Below are 26,002 nucleotides of genomic sequence, written 5' to 3' on the forward strand. Positions count from 1 at the left end.
AAAACTCAATAGCAGTAATCGAGCAAATTAGGAGAAAATAGTCTCGACTTCTAGAAATTCCCATTATTTTAACATCTCTAATAATGATTATTGAATGTTCAAGAGGAAAAAAAAGGACCTTTGACATGGCCAGGAATTAGAAAACATTTACATTGTGGCATCATTGTCAGCAACTTAATATACCCAGCTTGAAAATGATCCTGCTCATTCAGTTAAGTAATTTATATCATAATCCAAAGAGTAAGTAATGTGTGGCTGAATTTGATAAAGTCAGAGGAAATCCTATGGCATTATGATAAGAGGTGAATTCCAGAGAAGGGAAATAACTAACAATCAAAGCAATCTTGCTTACATGCTGGTCAGATTCCAGAAATTAAAACCAAAACAAAACCCAGGCTGTAAAAAGTTCCTATTGTTCCTTTTATCCTGATGAGAACAGGGCCTGAAAGCTATTGTGTATATGTGTTTCCTTTTCTTGAGTAATTTTACCTTTTTCAGCTTGTATTGTCTTGCTTATACATGTGTGTAAGTGTTTGCATTTGAAAGCTATATGGCAAGTTTGTTTCCATTTCCTAAAATTAATGTTACTGGTATATAGAAGTCCCATGAGTCTCTCTTTCAAGGCCCACGACTATATGGCCTGATGAAAGCTGATGACAGTCATGTAAGTGCTGGTTACAATTCACTATGATATCACATTAGCATATATAACATCAACATAAAAATATTTAAATTGGGATCTACAGATGCAATTATTTCACTTCATAACTTCCATTGGTGCTAAGTTACAGTGGTTCACCTTGATGGATTTCCATAAGAAGAGATGCCCAACAACTGAAAGCAGTGCTGCCTGAGCTTGTAGCAGAAGCATCACCTCAGCTGTGATGTACCCCATTAATGCCCTGGCTGTGTAGTATTTACAGGCTGGAATGAACAGCCATCGAGTCGGTCTAACTCGTCCCAAATCAAAACACTGCTAGTTCTTCCCCGAGGCTTGCAGCCTGCTGCAGCCCATGAGATGTGAGCCTCGCCTGCCAGAGAGGAAACTGCTGCTTTGTGTTACAGTGTCTGGTGTCCTTGGTATTGGTTTTCCTTCATAAAATGGCTGGATGTAAGAGGAGCAAGACTCCCATCCCTTAAGCCCCCATGGGTTAGAGTGATCTTGTAGGATTTGGAAAACCTACTTTTAGTTGCTGCTCTCCTGAGGAGCCCCAAACAGAGTAGTACTATTTCTTAAGAAAATGCCTTAAGTAGCAAGTATTTCTACCACGAGCAGATGGGCTGCTTGGCATGTGTGCAGCACTGGATCTGGTGTTTCAGTTCTCACTTTTAACATCCTTCCCCTTTTTATGAATGTTAAGCACTCAAAATGTGAGTGAGGGGGAGAAAATAACTCTTCAGCTAGTGATTACTACACTTATCCAAGAGGAGGATCTGTTATACTGCATGATTGTATAGTTCGTATGAAACTCTAGTTCAGATAATTTTTTTCCCATTTTGAATTTAATGTATAAATAAATTAATTTAATGGGTCACAACCTGGAACTCCATGCTTTCCAAATTCCACAGTATTCTACTACTCTTAGAACACTGCTGAGTTTCTCCCTTTCTTGGCATTCTCTTTCTTTACATGCTATTGGCCTACTGCATACTGTTCAGGACAAACTCTGGAAATTTTTGGGCATCCTAGAAGGTGTTAACAGCCTAATTTTGGCTGATTTGGAGCTTGCTGTTGCCATTTTAAGAAATTTCCACATTCAGGCCATCTGCCCTGCCCTTATTGGAAGCTTCAATATCTTGTTCTTGTGGGAAATCAGGTCCCTCTCTACAACTTCTCTTCAGACCAAAAGCATTGTCAGGGATTTGGCTTTGGGATAAACTGATATATATGGGTCTGGTAAGGAAAGCTATGCCTTAGCACCCAGGCTTAGTTACAAGCCAGATACTGACATAGGGATGCTGAAGGTGAATTCAAAGCATGCTCCATGCTTTGGAGAGATATACACCAATGCATTCTGAGAAAATCAGTTGCAAGGGCTGCAGCTGTGCTGGAGAAACGGTATCAAATAATAGCTCTGAAGTGTGGGGTAGACAACAGGGAAGGTCACTTGTAAAAGTGCTGGAGCCATAAGATCGTCAGGCGTCTCAGGCTGAAAAATAAAATAAAGCCTGCCATGTGCCCAACTCTGAGAATTCAGAAGAGGTGAGTGACCACTGTACCAGAAGGTATGGTGAACAACATAACTTTGCCTACTGTCTGCCTTTCCTGTGACATACCCCAAAAGAAGAAATAACCTTTCATAGAATTTTACTGCTGGATATAAATGGACCCTGAAACAGCCTTTCTGTGAGTAGAAATAGAATTAATGTGGAAAACCCAAACCAACCAACCAACCAACCAAAATTATGTTAATACAAATGTTTGTAGTATAATTAAAGTATCTTGATGTAAAGAGTAAATAGCTTATAACTGAAATGATTCTCAGTTGACTCCCACTACTGCTTGCTGACAGTATGGGAGGTAGTGTTTGCACCATAGTCATCAAAAGATGGGTTTTTCCATCCAAAAGATGGATTCTTTGGAGTCAAAGATTTGAATAACAAAATCCTAGAAATGCCTTCAAAAGTCAGTTTATCCTGTGATAACACTGTAAATGAAACAAAAACACTCTGGTAGCACATCTAATCCCAATAATGTAGTGCCCATTCTGGAGTTCATGCCTATTTAATTCTGTAATACACTGAGGGTCACATCTTGTGTCATTGTGTGTATATACACCACTTCTCTTCCCACTCATGATTATGTAACTGAAGCATATCTTTGCATAATATATATTTTATGAATATTTTACATATTTATGTAATCATTTTATGCAGTTTAACAATGGGAAATTAAGAGTTCTGGCAATGTATTACCAGTCACAACCCTGCAGAACTCCAGCTAATACTTTGAAGAATAGTAGCAACCCTGGAACTAGGATTTCCAGATAAATGTGTGTAAATTTGATTTACCATCTATTGATGTATTGAAAAGACATATAAAAGGAGCAGAATGTCTATTTAATAACCAAAACTTGTTTTATTAAAATAGGTAAGGGCATTTGTTTGTGTGTGAGTCTATAGATTCTTTGCCAACATTAACAACTGTAAGCTTAGCTTGATAATAACCAGGCAAAGATTATAAAAGCAGTAGTGCCAGCTGCCTGGCCTGTGTACAATCAGGCTTTCATGAAAAATGTGGTGACTGGCTTTGACAGAAGCAGAAAGCAGCTGTTCTCAACAGCACACTTCCGCTCAGAAACTACAGCGATCTGAGGGAGAATTAGTGTTCCTTTTCACATTAGTGCACCCTTTCAGTGGTCCTTGTGGCAGCTGTTGCTGTGCTTCCCCTAAACACTCGAGCTGGAGTTGTACTAGGACTGCATGCAGCAACTGGCAAAACATTCAGTAGGCAAAAATTCTGAAATTTCAGGGAACTAGACCAGGTGTATCATATGTTGTTTTCATGGTCTTTGTCCTTTCCTGGAGCAGGAAGGAGATTAATTTAGTCCCACACCCCAGCTGTCTATCTTAGAAGAAGCTGGCTATCTTATACTTGGAGGAACTGGCCCCTGTGGAAAGAGAAATAAATTTTTTGGGTTTCTCCCTCTTACTGTGCAATGATAGTTTAATAACCGGAGGTATATTTGCAGCTTTGTCACTTCCTTAATAGTGACTGTGAGAAAATAGTTTCTTCACATGGTGCTGCAGTTTCTCCACATGTGGCATGGGAATAATTAAATTTGCCTTTTTCATGGAATATCATGAAGTCTACGTAGGAACCTGGAAGCTAAAATTATTTTAATAATATTTGGAAGACCATATTGACAAACACAACTTCTATGGTTTTGACATCAACTATCACATCTCTTCTTGCCAGCTTGAGCTGGCAACTGGGACTGCAGCCCATGTAGGTTTTGAACATACATATATATGTACACGTATACATGTAAACATAATAAAGGAAATCAAAAGTCTTGCCCTGTCATTTTATACTGGCTTTTCAGATGGCTTGACAGCAAATTTTGTCTGTCTTTTGCAGAGGTGTTTGGGGAAGTTCTCAATACTGCCTTACTTGAACTGACTTCTTCAGAGCTTTTATGATGGACAGAGCTCAGTGAATGTGAGCTCTTAATTGAGACAAATCTTATCTTCCTCTTGCTACTACAGTAAGAGTTAGCATTAATTAATAAATTCAACTTCCAACTATTCATATTTGATTGTACTTTTAAATATGCATTTATATCAAGGTCATAGCAGCTCAAAAAGAGATGCTGTGACAGATTTTTGGAACATTTGGAAGAACTGGAAATGTAATTGGAGCCCACTAGATGTCAGTGCCTCCACACAACAGACTACTGCAGCTCTGCTTGCTATGCAGGTAGGACTGGGTGTCCCAGAGTAGTGAGTGAATTGTCCTGGATCACAGGGATTGTCTATATAATATCATATTTTTACATAACTCTGGGAAATAGTTACAGGAACAATGCTGCAACACATTTATTCCAATTGTGTGATGTAGTTCTATCAAAGAAATTGTATGCAGCAGAACTCCTTTATGGAATAAGAAGACTTATCAGAAGCAAACAAAAGGAGATATTTCTGACTGAAAGGGCATTCACTGACCTAAAAGCAATTAGAGGCGACTGGTACTAGCAAATAATGCTTCATCTCTGACTCTTTTCTACAAAGGAGTCTTTCTCCTCTAAAATGTGACACCTATTTTTTAGCTTCCATATGAACTGAAATTACAGCACTGATTATTGCTTGGGAAAATGAAATTTTAGATCTGAAAACACAGTACTCTGTCTCTGCTGGATGTCCGCTTCTGTGTAAGGCAGAGAGTGTCTAAGGGGTTCAGGAGAAATTAAATTTGGTCAGTACTGCACCAAGCAGTGTGTACAAGGATAGGGAAGGAACGGTGTATTAACAGGGTCACAGCAAATCTGCAGCTTTTGCCATAGCAGAGTATTGCCAAAATTAACCAATGAACAAAGGAACACACTGGAGTTGTGAATTTCTGACATGGAAATGAAAGGTTCAATAATACCTTTAGAGTAGATGAAGTCATGAACTGTGACAAACACTCAGCAGTGTTCCTGTGGTATCTAAAGAAGCTTCTCTCAAGCACATCTCTTTTAATAAGGCCTGTAATTATGTCATTGTGGAACTGCATGTCCTATTTCCTTTAATTATTTTCCACTCTGTGGATTGTGCCACTGTCATTAAAATGTGGTTTTGAGGACTGAAACTTGTAATTCATTCTTTGTTTAGGAGGTACAGAGTGCAATGCTAATTATCATGCTAATTAGCCCTCACTGCTGGATAGTGCCTGCATTATTTCATAAACTATGACCAGATTTTCAGAAAATTGCAAAAGGTTACTGCTTTATTTATTTATTTATTTATTTATTTTTTAATAAGCCAATCTTATAGCAAGTTTTGGACAGCTAAAATTAAAAATTTTTTCTGAGGTGACTAGAGGGTACCAAAGCAACAGCTCAATAATTGTGGTGCTGAAGCAAAGGTCTGTCAGAGATGGTGAATTCTCGGTGCTAGGCTGTGGGTCCTATACAGAACAAAGCCTTAGGCCTTTTGCACGTGCAGAGACAAAATCTCCTTTGGAATTCAGGTGCAATCGGGTGCTCACTCCACAACGGATAATGAAGTGATTTCACATCTACTTGAACTTAAAAGGTTGAAATTTAGCAATCATTTTCATTACCAGGCACACATAGCTAGGCAATATTCTCCAGAGGGAATATAAAGTGATAGCTGCTCTCTGAAATTCCATTGCCAGCAATAGAAGAAAATACACATTGGCATGTTTACAAAGGATGCCAAAGGATATGTTTGATTTTTATTTTGATTATTATTTATGTCAAGCTTTTTTTTAATGTAAGTTGCTGACACTGCTATTACTCAGAATATTAAAAAGTAACATTTCTATCAGTATGATTTTTTTAACAAAATGTGCAAATTATAATTATGTATATGTGTCTATGCACATATCTTCATATGCATCTGTACAAATGATCATGTTTGTATCACATGATCCCTCAGTTTTCCACAATTTATTATCTGAAAGTAATCTTTCTGTATGTCTGTTGCAGTGTCTCAGATATTCTGTGAATTGCTGCCTCATCTAAACATGTTTGTTTAAAAATACCTGTCTTTTCTACAATGTTTGGGAACGTATTGCCAAAACATCTTCACATACGGTCAGGTTACATGAATGCTTAGCGTTTAACCTCAGGGGGAAAAAAAAAAAAAAGTTAAAAATTAATGGAAACACCCAGAAAGAAATCATCTGAAGGACCTAAAGCTCCCCAGAAGTTTCCGAGTTTCTTGTCCATCTGGGTCTGACAGTATCCTCCTGGGCACATCAGGGGCGAGTAAGGAGCACAGCCGCGTCTTGAGACATCTTTGCATCCCAAACGCACGCCCCTCATTCTCTCGGGGAAGGGCCGATGCCGCCTCGCCGGGCCCGCGAGGGTCTCCGGCCCGCACCGGCCTCAGGCGGGGGCAGTGGGTGCTCGCGGGAAGTGTCGGGCAAGGCCGGCCCGAGGAAGGCAGTACCCGGCAATGGCAGCGGTACCGGCAAAGGCAGCGGCACCGGCAATGGCAACGGCAGAGGCAGCGGCAACGGCAATGGCAACGGCAGAGGCAGCGGCAACGGCGCGTTGCTCCGGCAACGGCTCCCGGCGGAGAAAAGCGGCGGGCGCAGGTGGGAACCGCAGGAGCGGTGCTGAGGGGACACTGCCCCACAGGAGCGGCGCTGAGGGGACACTGCCCCACAGGAGCGGTGCTGAGGGGACACTGCCCCACAGGAGCGGCGCTGGGGGGACAGTGCCCCACAGGAGCTGTGCTGGGGGGACACTGCCCCACAGGAGAGGCGCTGGGGGAACAGTGCCCCACAGGAGCGGCGCTGGGGGGACACTGCCCCACAGGAGCTGTGCTGGGGGGACACTGCCCCACAGGAGCGGCGCTGGGGGGACAGTGCCCCACAGGAGCTGTGCTGGGGGGACACTGCCCCACAGGAGCTGTGCTGGGGGGACACTGCCCCACAGGAGCTGTGCTGGGGGGGTGACTCGCGGGACACCCCAGGGGCGGGAGCTGCCGGCAGCGGGCGCAGAGGCCTTNGCTGGGGGGACACTGCCCCACAGGAGCTGTGCTGGGGGGGTGACTCGCGGGACACCCCAGGGGCGGGAGCTGCCGGCAGCGGGCGCAGAGGCCTTTGGTGAGGTGAGAGCCCGAGTGTGGGCCCGGGGCCAGGGCTGGCGTTGAGTGACCTGTGCCCCTGAGCCTCCCGCTCTGTGCTGGGGAGCGTGGAAGTGCGAAATAGCAATTGCGAGCTTTACTTTGTCCTTTGAATGTATTCAGTTTTCTGCTGTGGAAGGATTTGCTTTCTGCACACTGTATTTGTGAATTCAGTGCTAAGCAATTGCAAGTTGTGAATTCTTGTGAAAGATTTCAGGCACGTTAGCTGTGTTACATCTCTGTGGCTGGGGTTTACTTGGTCCAGTCCAGTAGTCCCACTGTAGTGGGAACAACCTGGCATGCCAGTAATGTTCCAGTTACTGATTCACAGAACATCAATATATATTAACATATACTGTCTTGTTATACAGCATTAAATCAAAATGTCATCATCATCACAATCATCCTTGTCTCTACCTGTACGTGACTGTACTGCTCCTTCATTGAACTTTGATCTTCAGGTAAAGTTTATTCTTCTTGACACTGTTGAGGCAAGTTCATTCTGTTCCTGTTAGGCTTGATCTTTTAAATTTTGTATTTTTTTTGTTAACAAGGTTAAAAATATACATCCTAGTTACAGATGTGAAGTAGGTGGTATTTCAAAAAATGTTTAAGTGACAGTGCTGGACATAGCAACAGTATACTGAAACTATGATGGAATTATTATTTGTTCTTTTCTGCTTACATTGATTAACTATGATAAATGAAGCATGATACTTAATCTTCCAAAGTGTTGTTTTCACTGGAAATAATTAAGTTCACGAACTTGGTTTTAGTTGTATGTCCAGGAAAAAGATACAGAGAGTTGCACTGTGTTACACAAGTTGAGGTTTGCCAGGAAATCTAATCCTGTAATAAAACAAGACACAGACATATATAAAATAATATATATATATAATTAATTATATATATATATATAATAAAAAAAGAGAAAATATGTAAGGCATGAACATAGAATCAATGGAAATGTACGTTTCTTACACTAGTCTGAAAGAAATGTTTAGTCATATCATCTTCTTTATTAGACATATTGTGGGAAGATGTTTCTGTTATGTCCAGTGCACTAGGAAAGTTCCCAAAAATTTGGAAGGAGTTTGTTGAACAATGTTGGTTAAAACAGGAGGCAGACCTGAGTGAATTCCTGTATAAGAATGGACATGTGGAACTCACACAGAAACCTGATGGAGTGAAGAATGTAGATTTCTCTTAAAATTAAATGTGATTTGTCATTACTGACTTTTTAAACTCTTTCAGAAGCTAACAAAATGGGTGTTTATTTTGAAGTTTATTTTTTAATTTTGCATTTAATCTTCATTTTCAGGTTTTCATAGACATTGCTAGTTGTATTACAAGCATGAGTCATTCTGTTGATCATTCAACAAAAAAAAAGTTCATAATGAACAAACTGTGAGGAGGACTGTTTCCTGAGAATGGAAAGATAGTATGAGTAATTTAGGTTTCCAGTCATTTGTCAATTCTGGGATGCCTTCTAAGTATTTTTGCTGATAAATCAGTGTCAGGTCACAAAAAAAATTCCCGTTTATATATTATTTTTTGCTGACAGCAAATCTGACTTAGTGTAGTCAGGAAAGATTAGGACTTCTACTGAATACAATTTTATAAGTTTGCTGTGCATGCAAAGGTGGAAACCTGGATGCAGAATTGAGGTCCATGAACTGACTACAGATAGGCATGGGATCGAGATTACAGAACATTATGACAAATTACATGCAGGCCAGAATAAGATGAAGGAGTTGTAGTCAAATTTTGATACCAAAGTTTCCAGCTTGAGTTTGTGGGTTTATCTTCTCATTAGTGAAATTAAAATATTTTGGATTTACAGTCTGAAAGCCACACAAATCTCTCTTTTTAAAACAGAAAGTTATGAACACACACACACGCAATTGTACACTTTAAAATAAAAAGTTTAGTTGACAATATCATACATAAATTCTACAGAGTTAATTCAAATTGATTTTTGTGATCTTCCAGCTTAATGCTTTCTGGTTCAGTCTTCAAATTCTCCTAACTAGTTGAGGCTCCTGAAAGGCTTTAGCACTTAATAAGAGTCTTTGAAATATTGTGAATTCTACGGATGCTTTTACCCTTTAATTACATGCTTAAAAAACACTTATCTATGGCATGTAGAGCCGTTCTAGATAAAATGAAGAAATAAATAGGTATATGGAATAACACTGTTTTTTTTTTCAGTTACAAAGTCCATGCACAAAATTGAATCTTTAGGGTTTTAACCACCAAATAAGTAGCTTTTGAGAAGGTGAACTTTTCTAGTCATATGTACCAGGATTGAAAATGTAGCAAACTATATGTAACTGATTGAAAACCATTGAAAAATACAAAATCAGTTATAATCAGAAATTTTCAATGTTTCCTGTGTTGCAGTTAAACAGTAAAGACATTGACATTTGGATGCAGGAGCTAAGTGAAAGAGAAATCCAGAATACTGTAAGTAAATTAAAGTTTGATTCTCTTTGTTCTGTGCTAAGTATCTGAAATTTGCTAACTTATAGAGTCATACAATTTCCAGTAAGAGTGGAAAAGTGGGAGTATTTGTGATTTACCATCACAATATGGAATCTTAGTTTTACATCTGAAATGCTCATCACTGTGCATCGCTGATGCTTTGTTGTATACAGACATTAAAATAATTTCTTTGTTGATTTTTTTCTCCATGAAGAATCTCAGGAAAAAAATACTTGAAAGGGAGAAACAGATTAAAGAACTTTCATCCATGCTTCAGTGTGAAAAAGTGAGTGACCAGTTCCATTAGAATGAATATTTTCTTCCAACATACTAGATTCCTAATTAAAAAATATAAATTTTGGGTAAAAAAATTATTTAAAAGACCTATGAAAAAAGTAAAATCCTGAAAGGTGTTTCCTACAGAATTATCTTAAAACAATTAAAATGGTATTCAAACCAACTAAGGATACAGTTATCCTTAACACTAATATCCTAAGGTGGCTTTTGACTTCTCATTTACTGATTTGTAATATTTTGGGGGAAAAGTACTTATAAAGAACAATAAGGAGTAAACTAAACAGGTTCTGTTCACAGTTGGTTTCCTTGGCTCTTTTAGGAAAGGTAGTACAGTCAGCAGAGCTAATTTCATCAAAGGCTGACAAGTCTGGCAAGAGCTCATTCATTGTTTGCACCTAAAGAAGGGGCTCAGTGCAAGAACAACACAGGAAGGGAAGAATTGTCCTGTATAAGAGGGTACTGTAAAAGTTGGAAAGTTACTTTACTGATAGTCTGGCAATCTGTGTTACAGGCTGAACACCTCTGGTGCACTTTGTGTGTGTGGTTCAGCATTAGTGAGGGACAGCGTGGGCTCAGTTACACCTTTAAGGGAACAGCAGTGTACTTTGGTATTTTTAACTCCTTGCGGGTTTTTAAGAGTCATGGTTCTTCCTTAGGAGTTTTTTTATTTTTGCTTAACCAAGTGAACATATCACTTGGCTGCTGGGATAAACTAAACCAGCTGGTCATAATTGCCTATGGGGGCTCTTGTCATGTCTTTATCTTGAAGTGAAGGAGCACATTTTTGTGGAAAAATCTTTTTGCTGGAGAATAGAAACGCTGAACAGAAAATCCTACAAAAATTCTGAAGACCCCAATGCCAGCAGACCTCCAGACCTCAATGTTGATGGGATCTATGTGGCATACCATGCCCCAGCTAGAGACTACCTAATGTTGAACAATTTAGGATGCCTGGCATCTGAAACGATAAATAATTTTCTATGCTATCCCCTTGCTCCTTCTTACATTAATTTCAATAAATGGCATTTTCATCAATACTTGACTGAATCTTCCTTTCTTACTGGTATCTATAATGAACACTTCCATTGGTATGTTCTTTTAGTCTCTTTCAGTCTATACTGATAATATGATACTTTTCTACATTATTACTTCTTCCTTAGAATGAGCCAGAGGAATCAAGTTGAAAGAAATTTCATAGAATCATCTGAGTTCTGGTGACATAAATTTCCTTTTCCCTTATGATTTAGGTATCCCCCAAAATCAGAGTTTGAATTAAATGTATCAATAGTTCTAGTAGGAGATGGTCTTTGGAATTTAATGAAGGTTAGTTCATTAAGGGTTTAACTAGTCAGAGCACAGCTGATGAGTGTGGCTGAATGTTAGTCATCCTGCCAGCTGGATGCCTTTGCTTAGCCTTGATTTCTGAGTTCATGCTTCCAGGCCTTATTCCTGCTACTTAAACTCAGATTAAATATGATGCAATAATTATATGTAAATTGTTTCAAGTTGGTGATTTCTGTTAAAATACAGTTAATTAATAAATTAACAGTTCTGTTAATACAGTTAGTATCAAGTTACTGCTTGTGAATATACTTGTAGAGCATGTTTTATCTTTTCCAGGTTTTGAGGACATTCATTTAGAAACTATAGCATAGTAGAAAAAATACAGAGAGCATCATACAGAATAGTCCAATAAATTTGTGTTTGTTTATCTTTCTTAGATCAATACACAGAAAGTAGATCACCTGTCAAGATCAGTAAAGGAAGTACAAGCTTACCTGCAGTGTCAGATTGAAAGAAAAGAAGCAGAAAATGATGAATTAAAATTGAAAATACAGGTCAAAATAATTTTACTTGTGTTTCAGTTTATTAAAAAAAAAAAAAAGGAAAACATTGCTGTGGCCTGTTTTGAAAATCAAATTATTGGTAAAAGAAAAATCCAAAACAGTTAAAATCATAAGTATTTATGTTTTGCAAGATCTGCCTGACCACACTTTTATTTGCAAGGTTGTTTGTTTTTTTCTTTTCTTCTTTTCTCCACTTATGCACACTTGTACAGTTCTGATGAAGCAAAGTGAAACATGCATAGAAGTGTTTGCTCACCCTCTTAACCGCACTGTCTAGAGGACAGTCTCCATGTGGTCGAGAGATAAGCAAGTCCTTATGGTGACTTTCTGTTCTAAGAGCAGTGACAGCCACACCCTATTCCCTCTTATTGTCTGTGAGGAATCGATAAGTCTCTTAATACTGACTGAAAGTGAAACACTTAAGACTAATGCCTAGTCTCACTCTGTTTAAGGTAGGTTAAATTATTTCTATTTTCTGTTCTAAAAAGCACAAGTTAAATTTGGGCATTTGTATCAGTTACTGGCTGTAGAAAAAGACAAGGAGGCGGTCATGTGTGAAAGGCTGGAGCTGTATGTGGCCTCAGAATATGAATATATGAAACTTGTCAAGAACATAAGCATGAATGAGAAAACATTGGCTAAAAATAATGTATTTCTAATTTCCAAACTTTTTTACTAGCATATATCCCCTGCTAATTGAATAATTTGAGATTGTTACCTAACCTATATCAAGGCTATTTCATAACACATGTCTGTGTCTGCATAAATGCTTCATGTTTTCTTCTAAATAAAAAGTACTTTCTTGTTCTACCTACTACAATTATAGAATTCCAGCATTTCCATTAGATAAAATAACTTGATATACAACTGTATTGTCATTCAATCTCTATTTAAAAGTTTTATTCACTTTCAAAAATTGCCGAAGTAATTTTGTAGCTTAAATCCTGGAGATGATTTTGCTCATCACTAGATAAAAGCTTGCAAAACCTTAGCATTACCCCTACGAAATCAGTTCTCAATTGGAATTTAGCCACTAATGCCCAAAGCACTTATTCTTAGTGTGATTCTGACCTCCTGTGGTTATAATCAGGGATAGCAGCTGTTTACTTATACCGACAGATAAAGAAATCCATACATAGACTGTTTGCTGTGTTTATTGAAGGTGTTTTTCCACCACCTCAACTCACATTTTTGGTTATTAGGTGCCCTGTAAGCATTTATATAGGAAAACTACTTCTTACATATTTAGGTGTTTTTTTTGTAATTTCCTTTTTTTTAAAGTAGTACTTTTGCTTTTTGGTGAATTCCCAGTACCTGAGATCATCTTCCACTTGGAAAACTACATACATTTTGCTTTGATTGTGTAAAATTTTTGGGCCATTAGCAGGAGCTGTACTGAGAGATATCCCCTCATGCATCATATGCATATTTTATAACAACTAGCAATGAGTATCTTGAATTAAGCTGGCACATTCACATAGTCAGTAGCTAACTAGTAGGACATAATGTAGTGTCAGCTCTAGGCTAAAAGGAAGGGAACAAATGCATGAATCATTCCTACAATTAGGATATTTGTCACTGAACTGAGAAAGTTGACACTGCTGGCTTACCTGCATTGCTGGAGTTCGGTGGAAGAATAGTGAGAGATATGAACAGCATTTACACTTGTCTTTATGAAAATAATTATCTATTGGTAGCTTGGTCATTTTTGATGACTAAGTGGATCTGAGATTCTCCTTGAATCATATTCTGGTACTGCTATTAATGAATATCATCATGTAGTGTTTTAACATCTATTGTTGTTTTCCATCCATATTTCTGTGGTAAATAGATGAAAAATATGACTCATGAAGTTAGAGATCAACTTCCTGTGTGGAATGGGATCAGTCTCCATCAGAGTAATGTAATCATGTAATTAGTCAGAAATAATAACAGCAATTGAAAAGATAATATAATGGCAGTTGTAGAGCCCAGTTCCCATCTTGGCTGCTTTGTACGTTTCATAGTATTATGAAATGCATTAACATGCATTTCTGCTTCTTTGTTTATAAAAAATACTTTCTTCACCAAATAAAACTGTGTCATTAATAAAGTGTGCATTTTACATATAGAAAAAATCAGAGATCTTGCAAGAAAATAGTATATGGTCATAATACATAAACTAAAAAGCCAGCCTTTCCTAGCTTCCTGACTTTAAAAAAACCCAAATGTAAGATACTAACTTTCATAATAAAATTTCATATATAGTCATACAGCCTATCTCGAGACCTAGTAGGTGTGTGTCTAGATTCAGAGCACATACTCTAATACTTCAGTGCATATCACTGGTAGCATCACTAAGGTAATATTCTTTACAGAAATAGTCTGATGAAACCATTTTATTATCCTCCTCATAAATGGGTTTAACATCCATACTATGCCTTCTACATGGAAATTCTGCATCCATTTCCAAGAGCACACAGACATGGTTAGATTACTGTCTTTCCCCCTACTGCTACCTGCTCCTGCACCTACTAAGCCTCTTCTTTTCATCTTTTTAATGACTTTCTCTCTGTATTTTTCTTGTCTACTGTTGTACTTAGCTAGCTCCTTGTATCAACCGCAAGATTTGAGATACCAAGTTTATATGGAAACAGATTATAAATGTAACAGTCTTCCTAATTATTTTTTTAGCACAAAATTATCTGTAAGGTTTAGAATTTGAAGATTTGATTTTAATTATGCTGCAGACTCTAGAAAATAAAATAGCAGAGTGGGAACATCAAATAGGTGAATACAAGTACCAGAAGTTAGCCTTAAAGGAAACAACTGACCAAAGGAAGATTGCTCTGAAAAAAGCAATAAGGTCCCAGAAACAAAGAGCTCAACACTTAGAAGAATCCGTGAAAGATGTAACTGCTAAAATAAGAGACCATGTGAGTGACTATGCTGTGAGCAGTGTTGTGTTGTATTGTTTGAAACTGAACAACTGAAAGTCTTTCACTTGTGGAAAATAGAAAAATGTATGCTGTGTTTGCCTTTTATTTTGTTGCTGGTTTGTTAAAGAAAATGTTGCTATAGAGGTCATGAAAGCTTTTAACTTTTAATTAACTTTTATTTAATTTATTTATTTAATTAACTTTAATTTAATTTTTAAAAATTAACTGCCTTTCTTTTGTTAAAATTTAGTAATTGTCTTAAGTCATGAGGTTGCACATTTTAAGCTGTAGGAAGTAAGAGGAGTGTCATCAGCTTTTGGTTAAACCTCTCCTGGTCTTCCTTCCTGTTAGCCTCTACGGATAGGCAGTGACTAACTCAGAAATACAGTGTACTAACTGAGAATCCAGTTTTCTTTATTTATTAATATGTGATGTCTCATGTGGTTATTTAGCTTTCTGTTTCTAAGCTGCTTGCTCTGAACCTTTCCAAAATCCAAGCATAAAACTTCTTCCTTAATCCAAATTGTTCCTTGGAATCTTGCTTTGCCTGTCAATGGTTTGTAATTGTTCAAAAAGGCCAGTTACATCAGAACTGTGCTTATTGCCCTATTTGGATTTCCTGTTAAGAATTATTTTTCATACTCTTAGATGTGTTTAATAGTTTTGGATATGTAAGTATTAAAGATATATTTTTCCACTTAGTGTACCAGGAGATGATTAGTAATGGTTTTCGTATTCTTGGATCTTTGTGAGAAGATAGTAGTGGATCTTTAACTAAAACTAGCAGTACAGAGGGACAGCAACTACCTCCTGAACTTCTGATGTTTTGTAATCACACTTGTTTTCCTCCTTATTGAAAACCTGGTGTACTTTCAATATAGCATGTGTTGGTTAGTTATCCATATTCATTTAAGGAATTTTACCTAATGTTTCATTTCTTACCTAGAAATTATTAAAAATTCTTAAAATATTTCGGCACAGTTCTGTTTGGTTATTAATCAATGTAATTTATGTGTAGTTCAGATGTATTGAAGACAATTTTCTTGGTAAGAAAAGATTGTCATCTTAAATTTTGAATTCTACAGTTGATATACAGTATCAGTGTTTCTTCCTTGAAAGTCTGTACTTGGATTTTTTTAAAATGTGGGTAATTTTGTTGATTTTATTTTGGTATGAGAGAAAATTTATATTGATTTTTACAAGTGAGATACAATAAAACCATCTTATATTAAAGAACTCCTGTGTTTATAAAAAACTGTAGAATTAAATGGGATTATTCAGTGGCATTCTTTTGTTACATAATTTATAATTTCTGCATTCCCTAGGAAATTAAACTGTGTGAGATACTGTCAGCCTCTGATGTCTGGAAAAACCAGTATGATAGAATAGTTGAAGGAAAGACAATGCTAAAAGTTCAAATAGAAGATCTTGAGAAGTAAGTTGGGCTGTTGGTATTTTTTGTTTATTTATTTCTGTAGTCACAGTGTTGATATTTAGTAATGCAATACTCATTGCTGACAAAGTAAATGAGTTTATTAATATTTTAAAATTCTGAGCAGAATTTGGAAGTTGGAAATAGGAACAAATTTAAGATTTTTAGCCTCCTCTCTGTTGCATTTCACTTCTTTTAAAGCTTTATTCCCCTTTACCAAAAAGAACATATTATTTTTTCTTGCATACTTCTGATCAGCCTGAACTTGCTGGCAGCTCCTATGCAGCTCCACATAACCACTTATTTAATAACTGATTCAAGAGCTCAAGTATTAACCCTTGTGTTTAGAGAATAGAAAAAGGTTCTTTGTCTTCTAGGTCCTACTTCAGACTAGTGATGGCCAAATTATTTCAGTTCCACTAATCTCTCACCTCAGTAGAGGATAGAGAATGGTTCCTCCCAGATGCCATTCAAACAGCTCACTCATGTAAGAAAAAGCAGAACAAAATTACCCAACCTTATTCAAACTACTCAGTCAAATCTTAATGTACATGAAGGATATGCTATTTTTTGGGCAGACAATGAAAAATATCCTTTTACCATTTCTGTTGGTAGAAATATGGACTATAGTTTAAACCAGCAAAAGAAACTGGTAGATTCTAGGTCTGAGAAAACGTTTGTTTCACAAAGAACTTGATTCATGCCGAAGTATTTAACAGCTCACATTAAACTGTCTTGAATATTTTGGTTTTGTCCCAGAAAATCTGGCATTTCTGAAAATACTTATAGTAGATTTTAAAGTTTAACCAGAGTGCAGGTAGATGACATCAGTCCAGGAATTTGTCTAGCCCACTGTCAGTCCAGTGTATATAAGAAGGCATCTGAGAAAGAATAAATACTCATTCTGCTTCAAGCTGTTTTTTGCTGTTTTCATTTCAGCTGGAAATACAACTCTTTGCTTGAAATGTGCCATTCTAACAAGATTTGTTCTACTAAGCAGTGTGTGGTTGACTAAACAGCTAAACTAATTTTGTGAACTGTATTTACCAAAAAAAAAAAGCAAAAAATGAGGCATAATTTTCTGCTTTTAATAATGGAAATAACATTACTAAAGTGGCTAAGGAATGTTCTTAGTAGGACATTATGTGATATACTCTATAAATTCAATACAATTACATTCTGTATAGTGTTCATATGCATATTTCTATTGGAAGTATGATTTGGTGTTCTATAATTAAGATAAGACCCCTTCCTTCGAGTAGAAGCTCTCCTCTTTCAAAGAGTTTGTTTCAGAATATAAGTAGGTAATCCTAGGTAATCCTTTCTTTGGATATGTATATGCATTCCCCCTTATATATATATATATATATATATACAATGAAGGAGAACGTGTTAAGGTTCAATTTAGTTTTCATAGTGAGAGTTTTGGAAGCATTGTGTTTTATAGAGAACTTCTTACCTGTCTAACAAGTCAGATCAGAGGCCTGATGGAAGACATGGAAAAAAAGGAGGAATGGAGAAGAAACTCAGAAGAGGAAATTCTTGGAAAGCTAATTTCTGTTACCTCTGAAAATGAAAAGATTTACCTTGAAAACAGAAAATTAAAGGTGAGATGAGAAATCATTGTTGAATGGCTCTACATTTCTCATACATTAATGAAGTAACCACGTTAATTCTCTTTGGACCTTCTGTCTAGAGAATCCAGACCTGCAGATAAAGTTTGCCATCCATTTATAATAGTAAGAACAAATGAGATACTGAAAATTTTCCAGTAGAAATTTATGGCAAAGCTAGGAACAGGGTTATCTTGTGATATATTTGCTTAATCAGGATGCTATTTATTTTACTGTTAATAGATGTACAATTGTTTAAGTAGAAATTGTTCTTTCAAATTAAAGAACTGAGTTTACCTCAGTTATTAATTTCAATTTTGAAAGAATTTAGAGGTTTTGTATTGTATGTATTATCCAATATAAGTGTTCTCATGAGCTGACAAATGAATTATAGACTGTTTTGTTTGACAGGAAAAATATGTCTGTCTTCCTAGTGCCAGTAAGTCACTTGCTGGTAATATCATACTGTAGAATGTGTTATTTTAGTAACACTCTTAAAATTTTTATATTTTCTATTTTTGGTCCAGGCTTCCCTTGCTATGTTGGAGAAAAGCACAGTGTCTGTTGAATATGAGTTGCTACATCTGCAAGAAAAAGCAAAGCTGCAGGAAAAGCTTGTAGAACAGCGCAAAAATGAGGTGACTTAACATGTTTCAAATCAAGTATGTTTTTTTAATTTCTAAGCCATTTTGAGGAAATGATAAAGGTTTTGTTTGTAATAACCCATTTTGTTGGCATGGGGATTGTAATATTTTTGTTAATATTGAGTATGAAAGAAGGAAGTGCTATTAGAGACCATATCAAAGAATAGTCTGCACACTGTTACAAGTAAATGTTGTCTATACTGAATTGTGTGGAGCCCACTAGAAGCCCATTGAAGCCAACAATTGCAAACTTGCTTTCAACAAGATTTGCTTCCTAAAAAGCAGATTAGTGACCACAGTAAACTAGATATTTTAAAAATTGGAGTCTTATGTCTTCAGTGGATATACCAATGATATTTTACCTCTACTTGGCCATATTTTATCTTCATTTTCATAAGAGCATATCAGTATTCAAGTAAGTCCAAGAAATTCAAGTTCATTCAAGAAATATGTATTAGGGTTAGGGTTATGACTGTAGGGTTATATGAGTTCTTATAACTAGCTCAGGGAATTTCACTCCACTCAGTCACTCAGTGACTCCAGATGGGAAGTGTCAGTGATGGCTGTTATGTGGGGAGAGAGGTGTGAGTGATGCTGGCTGCTTCTACAGCACAGCTGTAGCTCATTCTCCATTTTTGATAACATACTGCTGACATGACAGTGCTCTTTACCTGGTAACCCTTTTATACTTGCTCTGAAACATAGGATAATTAAAATAAATAACTTCAAATAATGACAAACTTTAAGATACCATTTAGAAGTTAAAGGTTTTCCTTTATGTTTCATACTAATGATTCTATCTTTTCTATATTTAAATGAAGGACCTTGAAAATATATGTGAAAAATGTATGTTGTCTTAGGTACAAAAAAGACAAATTGCAGTAGAAGAATTGAAATCCAGATATGAAGCAATCTTAAATGAAAACAAAAAAATAACAGAAAACAAATGCTTAGAATTAGATAAGGTAAGTTTTGCAGTAATGAAGAATGTTTCCAAACAATTCTGAAGGATACAGATATTTTCATTTTCGTGGTCTTATTAGAAGTCACAAGGTACTGTCTCTTGGTTTTAAATTTCTGAGAGTTTTACTAGCTGCTATCTAAGACAGCTGTTTATGGATACTACACAATTGCAAACAAGTGAGCAATGATTCCTAGTGCGATGATTAAGCAGTTTGGCTACTGTTTTAGAATTCCAGAATTCTTTTATCACTTTCAAAAATGTGATTTTATTGTTGATGATTTTGAAACTATCTTTTTGACAGAACAGCTGTGAAAGTTGTATAGGGAAGCAAACCTACTGGAGGTGCTTTTTTTTAACTAACAGTTAAAATGGAGACTCCATACAAATATGTGTTATAAATTTTTCAGCAGATGGAGCTGAACACTGGAAGCAGCACATCCTTAGCATCAGAACAGGACTTGTATCTTTGTCAATATTTTATCAAATAGGGGATATGCAACTTGTGTAGAATTTTAGCTTTATTACCTACATGAAAATCCATTAAGTATTACAACAATTAATTTATGGTTTTACACTTACATTTTTCTCCTGTGATGCTACTATGCAGGTGAGGGACAAAACGGAGGCTGAGTTAAAGGAGTTAGAACATGTTTATGACTTGCTGAAAGCAGCTGAGGAAAACCAGCAAAAGCTTCTATCCTGGGAAAGGATCCGTGCACAGAAATGCAAAACCCTTAGGGAGCTGGAGCTTCAGGTGGTTAGAACATGCTGATTTCTAAAGATAAATGAGAAATTATGTGGAAAAAAGTCTCTGGGACATATTTTACTATTGGCATGTGTGACAGTGGTGAGGTTTCCTGTGTTATTTCTTCATAAATCAAAAGCTTCTGTGGAAATAGCACAATGCAAATAAAACTGTTGCCAACTGTATTTATGTGAATTCATTATGTGGCAAGATTTGTTACTTTTAGAGTGAGTATATTCTTGATCTTTTTGAATACTTAGGTTCTGAGATGTGTTGCAGAATTCTTCCCTGGAAATAAATGCTAGTTTAGATATTGTTTGTATCTAGTAGAATAATCTAATTCTACACTAGTTTTGGTTTTAATGGCTAATTTATAAACCATACTGTATTTATTCAGATAAAGTATATTCTTGATGATAGGTAACATTTTAATTATTGCAATTTTTAGCTGTATTTAACACTAATGCTTATATATTCTATAAATCCTGAAAATTAATTTTCCTTGATTCCTTTTTTCTCTTACATCAGTTTCAAAGGGTAGATTTGGTAGATTTTTAGTTTTTTGTTGTTGTTTTTCATCTTTTTTTAGTGTGCTTTTGAGTTAGAAGAGCACAAATTACAAAGGTTTTTAAGTCAGAAGGGTGGGAAAGGGCCTTAATCATCCTGCTGTGTCTGTGGGAAAACTACAGCTGAAGCACAGTGGGTCTGTGGTCCTACAGACATTGGTCTTGATTTTTTATTCTTCCAGGAATGTTCATATACTCCTAAATCCATTATTGTTTGGCAAAGTACTTAAGCAGTAATTAATTTTGAGATGTAAAATTTATGTATCATATAAAATTGTGTATGTAATATATAATTTTAATCTAACTGCTTGTTCTCCTGAAAAAGTGCAAAGGAACCTCTTAAGTATAGCAAAGTAATTGGGAATATAATCACTAGCCTGGTGGAACAGTAGTTAAATTTCAGCATTAATTCTTGGTGATGTCCTTAACCCTTGACTCTATCACCAGAATTTAGGAAAATTAATTTTGGAGAACCTCTCCTGGGTTCAGCTGGACTAATTTCTGCTACTACCACTCTGTTACCTGAACAGCCTGCTATTCTAATAAGCACAATCAGGCAGATTAGCTCAAACTGCTGAATAGGACTGCTTGAGGTAGTCCAATGAATGGTCACCCCTTTAAATGATGGCACCCACAGGCTGTTGTTGTGTCTGTTTATGGCTAACATGCTGTTGATGGATGGTAGAAGGAGCAATAATCTCATTGCTACTGAGATTTGAAAGAAAAACGTGTAAAAGTTTAGCACTCTGGATGCTGGGCACAAGACTCTCTTCCTTCAACTTCTGTTGCTGATATATCACTTTTCATGGACTTGATTGTCTTTTTTGATATTCACTTCTTTCTGAAATTCTTTGCCAGTGCTGCACTGTTCTTCTGTGATAACCATATGTATTTGCAGTGTTATTTTTGTGACTGTAGTGTGAGGGAGCCTTTTTTGCTGGTCAGGTACACCTGACCAATTCCTAATACACAAGGCTGTATGAGCAGCACATGGAGTTTTTCAGGCCTTTGTTGCATAGCAGGTTTTCAGCCTTAAAGTGCTCACACAAAATTTTTGTCTCCTACTCTGGCTGTGTTATATTAATTTAAGAGAATTATACAAGGTACAATAATACAAGGGAACATTTACTTGAAATATAATATAATGTAATATAATATAATATGTTTATCTAAATAAGCACAGCATTTATCTGAAATTACAGTCATATTCTTTGATTGATTTTAATAGACAGGCTTACTTTAGTCTAATAAGATCCTGTATACAGGTTTCTTCAGTTAGAAACAAATTGTCATTTTTGCAGGATAACCATAGTGTAACTTCCATGGGCAATCTTTGCTTAGAAGAGGAGATCTGTAACATTCAGAAGATATATGAAGATCTTCAAAGGTAACTTGAAAAATCTGATGGAAATTAATTCCTACACTTTTCTGCTATAGTAAATTACAGTGCATTAATCTGTTTTGGTTAAAGGCAATTAGGTGAGGTGGAATATCAGAATGAAGAACTTGCTTATCAGCTCAGAAAAGAAGATGAGAATCTTCAGAGCAGTAAATTGCAGCTTGAAGAGAAAATTGCAGAGTATAATGCATTAACCAGACAGCTTGAATCTGCTTTGGAAGAAGGGAGAAAAATGGTATTGGTGATTTAATCCATCTCTCAATCTTGTTTGCTACTTTCTATTTAAAAATAGCATTAAAAATGAGCTTGAGAAAAAATCATGGGACAAGACTATTTTGCATGCAGGGAGAAATACTAAAAAGTTACTGTAAATTTCTGCATGTTTTAAATATGGACAGAACTATTCAATTTCCTTGTCAAGTTTGGATCCTATGGAAATAAATAACAAATTTCAGTTGACCAGTGTTTTATTATATTTTTTCTTGACAAACTGAAATTCTTTAACCACCTTATATTAAACCCCACACATATGGCTAAAAGTTTCTGTACAAAAGCTTAATCTTACCTTTTATTTTCTTTGTTATAGAAGCCCACAAGAACTTAGGTGTTGAAAACCTTCTCTTTTAGAGGAAGAAATTGCATTCTTTCTACATTAAGCCAAATGTTTTCATTTGTAGAAATTATGCAAACAGTAAATGAAATTCAAGAGGAAATGTAGGAATTTAGATTGTAGTGAATTATATTAGTTTAATCAGAAAAAACATGAAATTGTAATTTCACATTAATAAAGTAGAAATAACCATCTGATTTTTTTCAATACTGCCTGAGGATATTTCTTTAGTTTTGAAAAAACTAGAATTTTGGCTTAACTTGGAAATAAGGTAAGAAGTGTTCCACTGCCAGTAATATTACATTTTGTTCTAGATTGAAACAGCTTTCAAATTTAACCAGAATATTTCTCATTTTTTTTAAATTCCTGGGCATGGGAAATAAGTATTAAATTAAAGAATAAGAAATAAAGCAATTAATGCTAAGAGGTAAGAAATTAATTTGATTTGGGCTTTAAGAGTAAATATATATGTAATATATCTATCTCATTTATAAATTTGTTTTACTTATATTCTTTCTCTTTCATTGCTTTTATAGGTAGCTGAAGAACAGGAAAAAATGTCATACAAGGAAAAAGCCTTTCAGACAAAACTGCTACTTCTTGAAGCTGAAGTGAAAAAGAGGCAAGAAGAAAAAAACCAACTCCTCTGCTTATTTCACCATGTGAGTAAATAATGCTGTTTGTGATTTAAGAAATCACTCACCATGTTACCATTTACAAAAACAAGTTCCTTTTGCTGAAAACATACTAATGCAGTTGATATATACTTTGCAGAACAGTAAATTAATTCAGCTTGACAATATATTTGTACATTGACATTTCCCATCAACCTACCAGATGTCCAGTCCAAATAAATCTCTTGAATAATATTGAGTTTACAACCCTTACTCAGTTCAGTTTTTCCAGCAATACAAAAATAAAAGAATATGTATGAAGTTGTAATTTCCCTCAGATTAATTGTTTAGTAAACATATCTAGATTTGATTAGAGACATAACAATTCTATAATGATGTCATGATACCTTCTGTTTTTCTTGAGTTAATGACAATAATCTGGATTTACAATTATTATAAATTATAGGCTTTTTTTTATTTTATGTCTATGTCAACACGTTCAGTTCAGTTCTGACAACATAAACAAAAGCTTCAATCTTTTGAGGCCTTTTTTAGCACTTTCGCTTCTGTGGAGCCTCTGAAAACTCTTACAAGTAAATAAAGCTATAAAAAATAGGTACCTGTTGTCTTAGATTATTATTTTGATTGATTTATATATTATTTCTAAGTTTCTATGCATTTTTCTTTTTTCATTAGAATGAAAAGCACCATGAAGTCCGTTTGAAAGAGCTGGAGAACAGCCTACAGAAGTCAGAGAACGAGAACCAGAGCATCCAGAATTACGTGCAGTTTTTGAAAGATGCATATGTAACAATGTTTGGCTGAATTCTTTAATCTATTTTATAGTGAAGAAATCTGTCAAGATTGGGCTCCCAGTCTTGTTGGAGGCAAAGCCATTGAGACCTTACATTATTTTGCCAGTTTGAGTTCTATAATGTTAGTTCTTCCTTAGACAAACATCTGTTGTGGCAGGAGAAACAGCCATTACTCTATATCCTAGTGGCTGGTCACACATGAGGAATGGAGCTGTTATTCCTGGTATAAACCATTGTGTTATCCATGGCAGAGAAGTGCAAAGGCCAAGTGCATGGCAGCAGCAGCAGGTGTGGATGTGTGGTATGCACACAAAATTGGTCTGTGAATGTCCTGGGCTGTAAAATCTTACATGAGTCCTTTTAGTCCATGGTAAATGCAGGTCATCACAGATTATCTTTCAATTCAATGATATCTAACCTATTAAAACAGGCAAAAATGGAGATCATTAGGTTCTTCCCTTTCCCCCCCATGCAGTTTAGCACCAATATAGCCCACACTGCTGCACTGCATGGGGGAGTTGCCACCACAGGGCTGTCCCATCCAGCCGTTTTCCTCTACATCTCATTATGCTCAGGAATATACCATGGTAATATTTATAAGTAGGAAAACTTGTCAGATACAGGTATAGTTTAAGCTCTGAATGTGCTGATATATCCTAATGACACAGCTCCAGTAAGATTTTTAAGTATTTGTTGGAGTTCAAGACTTGCTGTTCAGTAACACTGACTTGTGCTTCAGTTAAAACACGTGTAAATATTCAGCTGATACAAAACTAATACAAGAACGAATTCTGGATTTAGTTTCAGTTCTATATTCTAATTAGTTTTATAGATATATGCTGTGGTATGTTTTTTAAAAATAGTACATTCAGTTAAATATATGTGATTTACATTGTGTACTTAAATAATATGTATTTTTTGACCAGAAATGTAAGTTTGCTCATGCATAGACAATACCCATTCTATTTAATTGTTAGTTATTGGTAATGTGTTGAATATGGCCTTTTTTTTTTGCAAATGCTTATCCATCTTAGCAAATATTGATGTGTACTAATGATCTGCTTCTGTGTACCTTTAAAAAATAAATTTGTCATTTATTCCATATGACACGTTAGTAGCAAACATTTATTTTATATTTGAGGGGTTTGCATTACACACACACAAATATTTGGGTTCATTTAGTTCTGATTGTGCTACTTATAAAATATCAAAAACTTTTTAAACGTCATCATGTATGAAGGAAAGAGTTCAGAAATAAATTGTTCAATCCAGTGCATGAGTGGTTTCCCAAAGCTCATACTGAAAAACTGTACACTTTTCACTGAGACATGATACAAAGATGTGCAGTAACTTGATTCCAACCTATATTTTACTGTTCGGGAAATTAGATTTTTGTTTTTCCTTTTTAGTTTTTTTTGTTTCTTTTTATGATTCTCCATTACCTTTTTGTTTGTTTGGGGTTATTTTTGCACGGTAGAAATAGGGCTGATAGTCATAAGAATCATTTGTTTTTCCTCAGCTCCTTTTTGAACTGGTGTTAACTTACCATGTTTTTGCATCTTAAAAATTAATTTAGGAAAAGTTATTGTGGATTATTTCTTTCTAGTAAAGAAAATAATAAAACTTTGTTTAACTACTGAAGGATCTGGCATTTACTTGAGATTGCTGCTTGTATTTTTAGTAACTGTGTAATGTAGTTCTTGCCTTCTTCATTTTGCAGTATAGAAATCTGTGTGCTGTGCCACAAAATGCTTG

General features: G+C 35.8%; 1 protein-coding gene across 8 annotated transcripts; it reads left to right on the plus strand.

Annotated features, from left to right (window-relative positions):
- The first annotated feature begins 6,677 nt into the window (after positions 1-6,677).
- On the plus strand, positions 6,678-25,354 carry ODF2L (outer dense fiber of sperm tails 2 like). Of its 8 annotated transcripts, none has more exons than XM_015636836.2 (15): positions 6,678-6,766; positions 7,671-7,760; positions 9,703-9,765; positions 9,998-10,069; positions 11,802-11,918; positions 14,657-14,842; positions 16,171-16,280; positions 17,749-17,884; positions 18,418-18,528; positions 19,395-19,499; positions 20,106-20,252; positions 22,111-22,196; positions 22,281-22,443; positions 23,355-23,480; positions 24,129-25,354. In XM_015636836.2, exons 2-15 carry the CDS (start codon positions 7,683-7,685, stop codon positions 24,255-24,257), a joined length of 1,629 nt encoding a protein of 542 aa, XP_015492322.1. In that variant the 5' UTR covers positions 6,678-6,766; positions 7,671-7,682; the 3' UTR covers positions 24,258-25,354. The 8 variants fall into 8 exon arrangements, with proteins under 8 accessions (XP_015492322.1, XP_015492328.1, XP_015492326.1 ...); XM_015636837.1 differs by lacking the exon at positions 6,678-6,766 and adding an exon at positions 7,219-7,284; XM_015636842.2 differs by lacking the exon at positions 20,106-20,252.
- Positions 25,355-26,002: the final 648 nt, after the last annotated feature.

This window comes from Parus major, chromosome 8 (assembly GCF_001522545.3).
Source record: "Parus major isolate Abel chromosome 8, Parus_major1.1, whole genome shotgun sequence".
Classification (NCBI taxonomy): Eukaryota; Metazoa; Chordata; class Aves; order Passeriformes; family Paridae; genus Parus; species Parus major.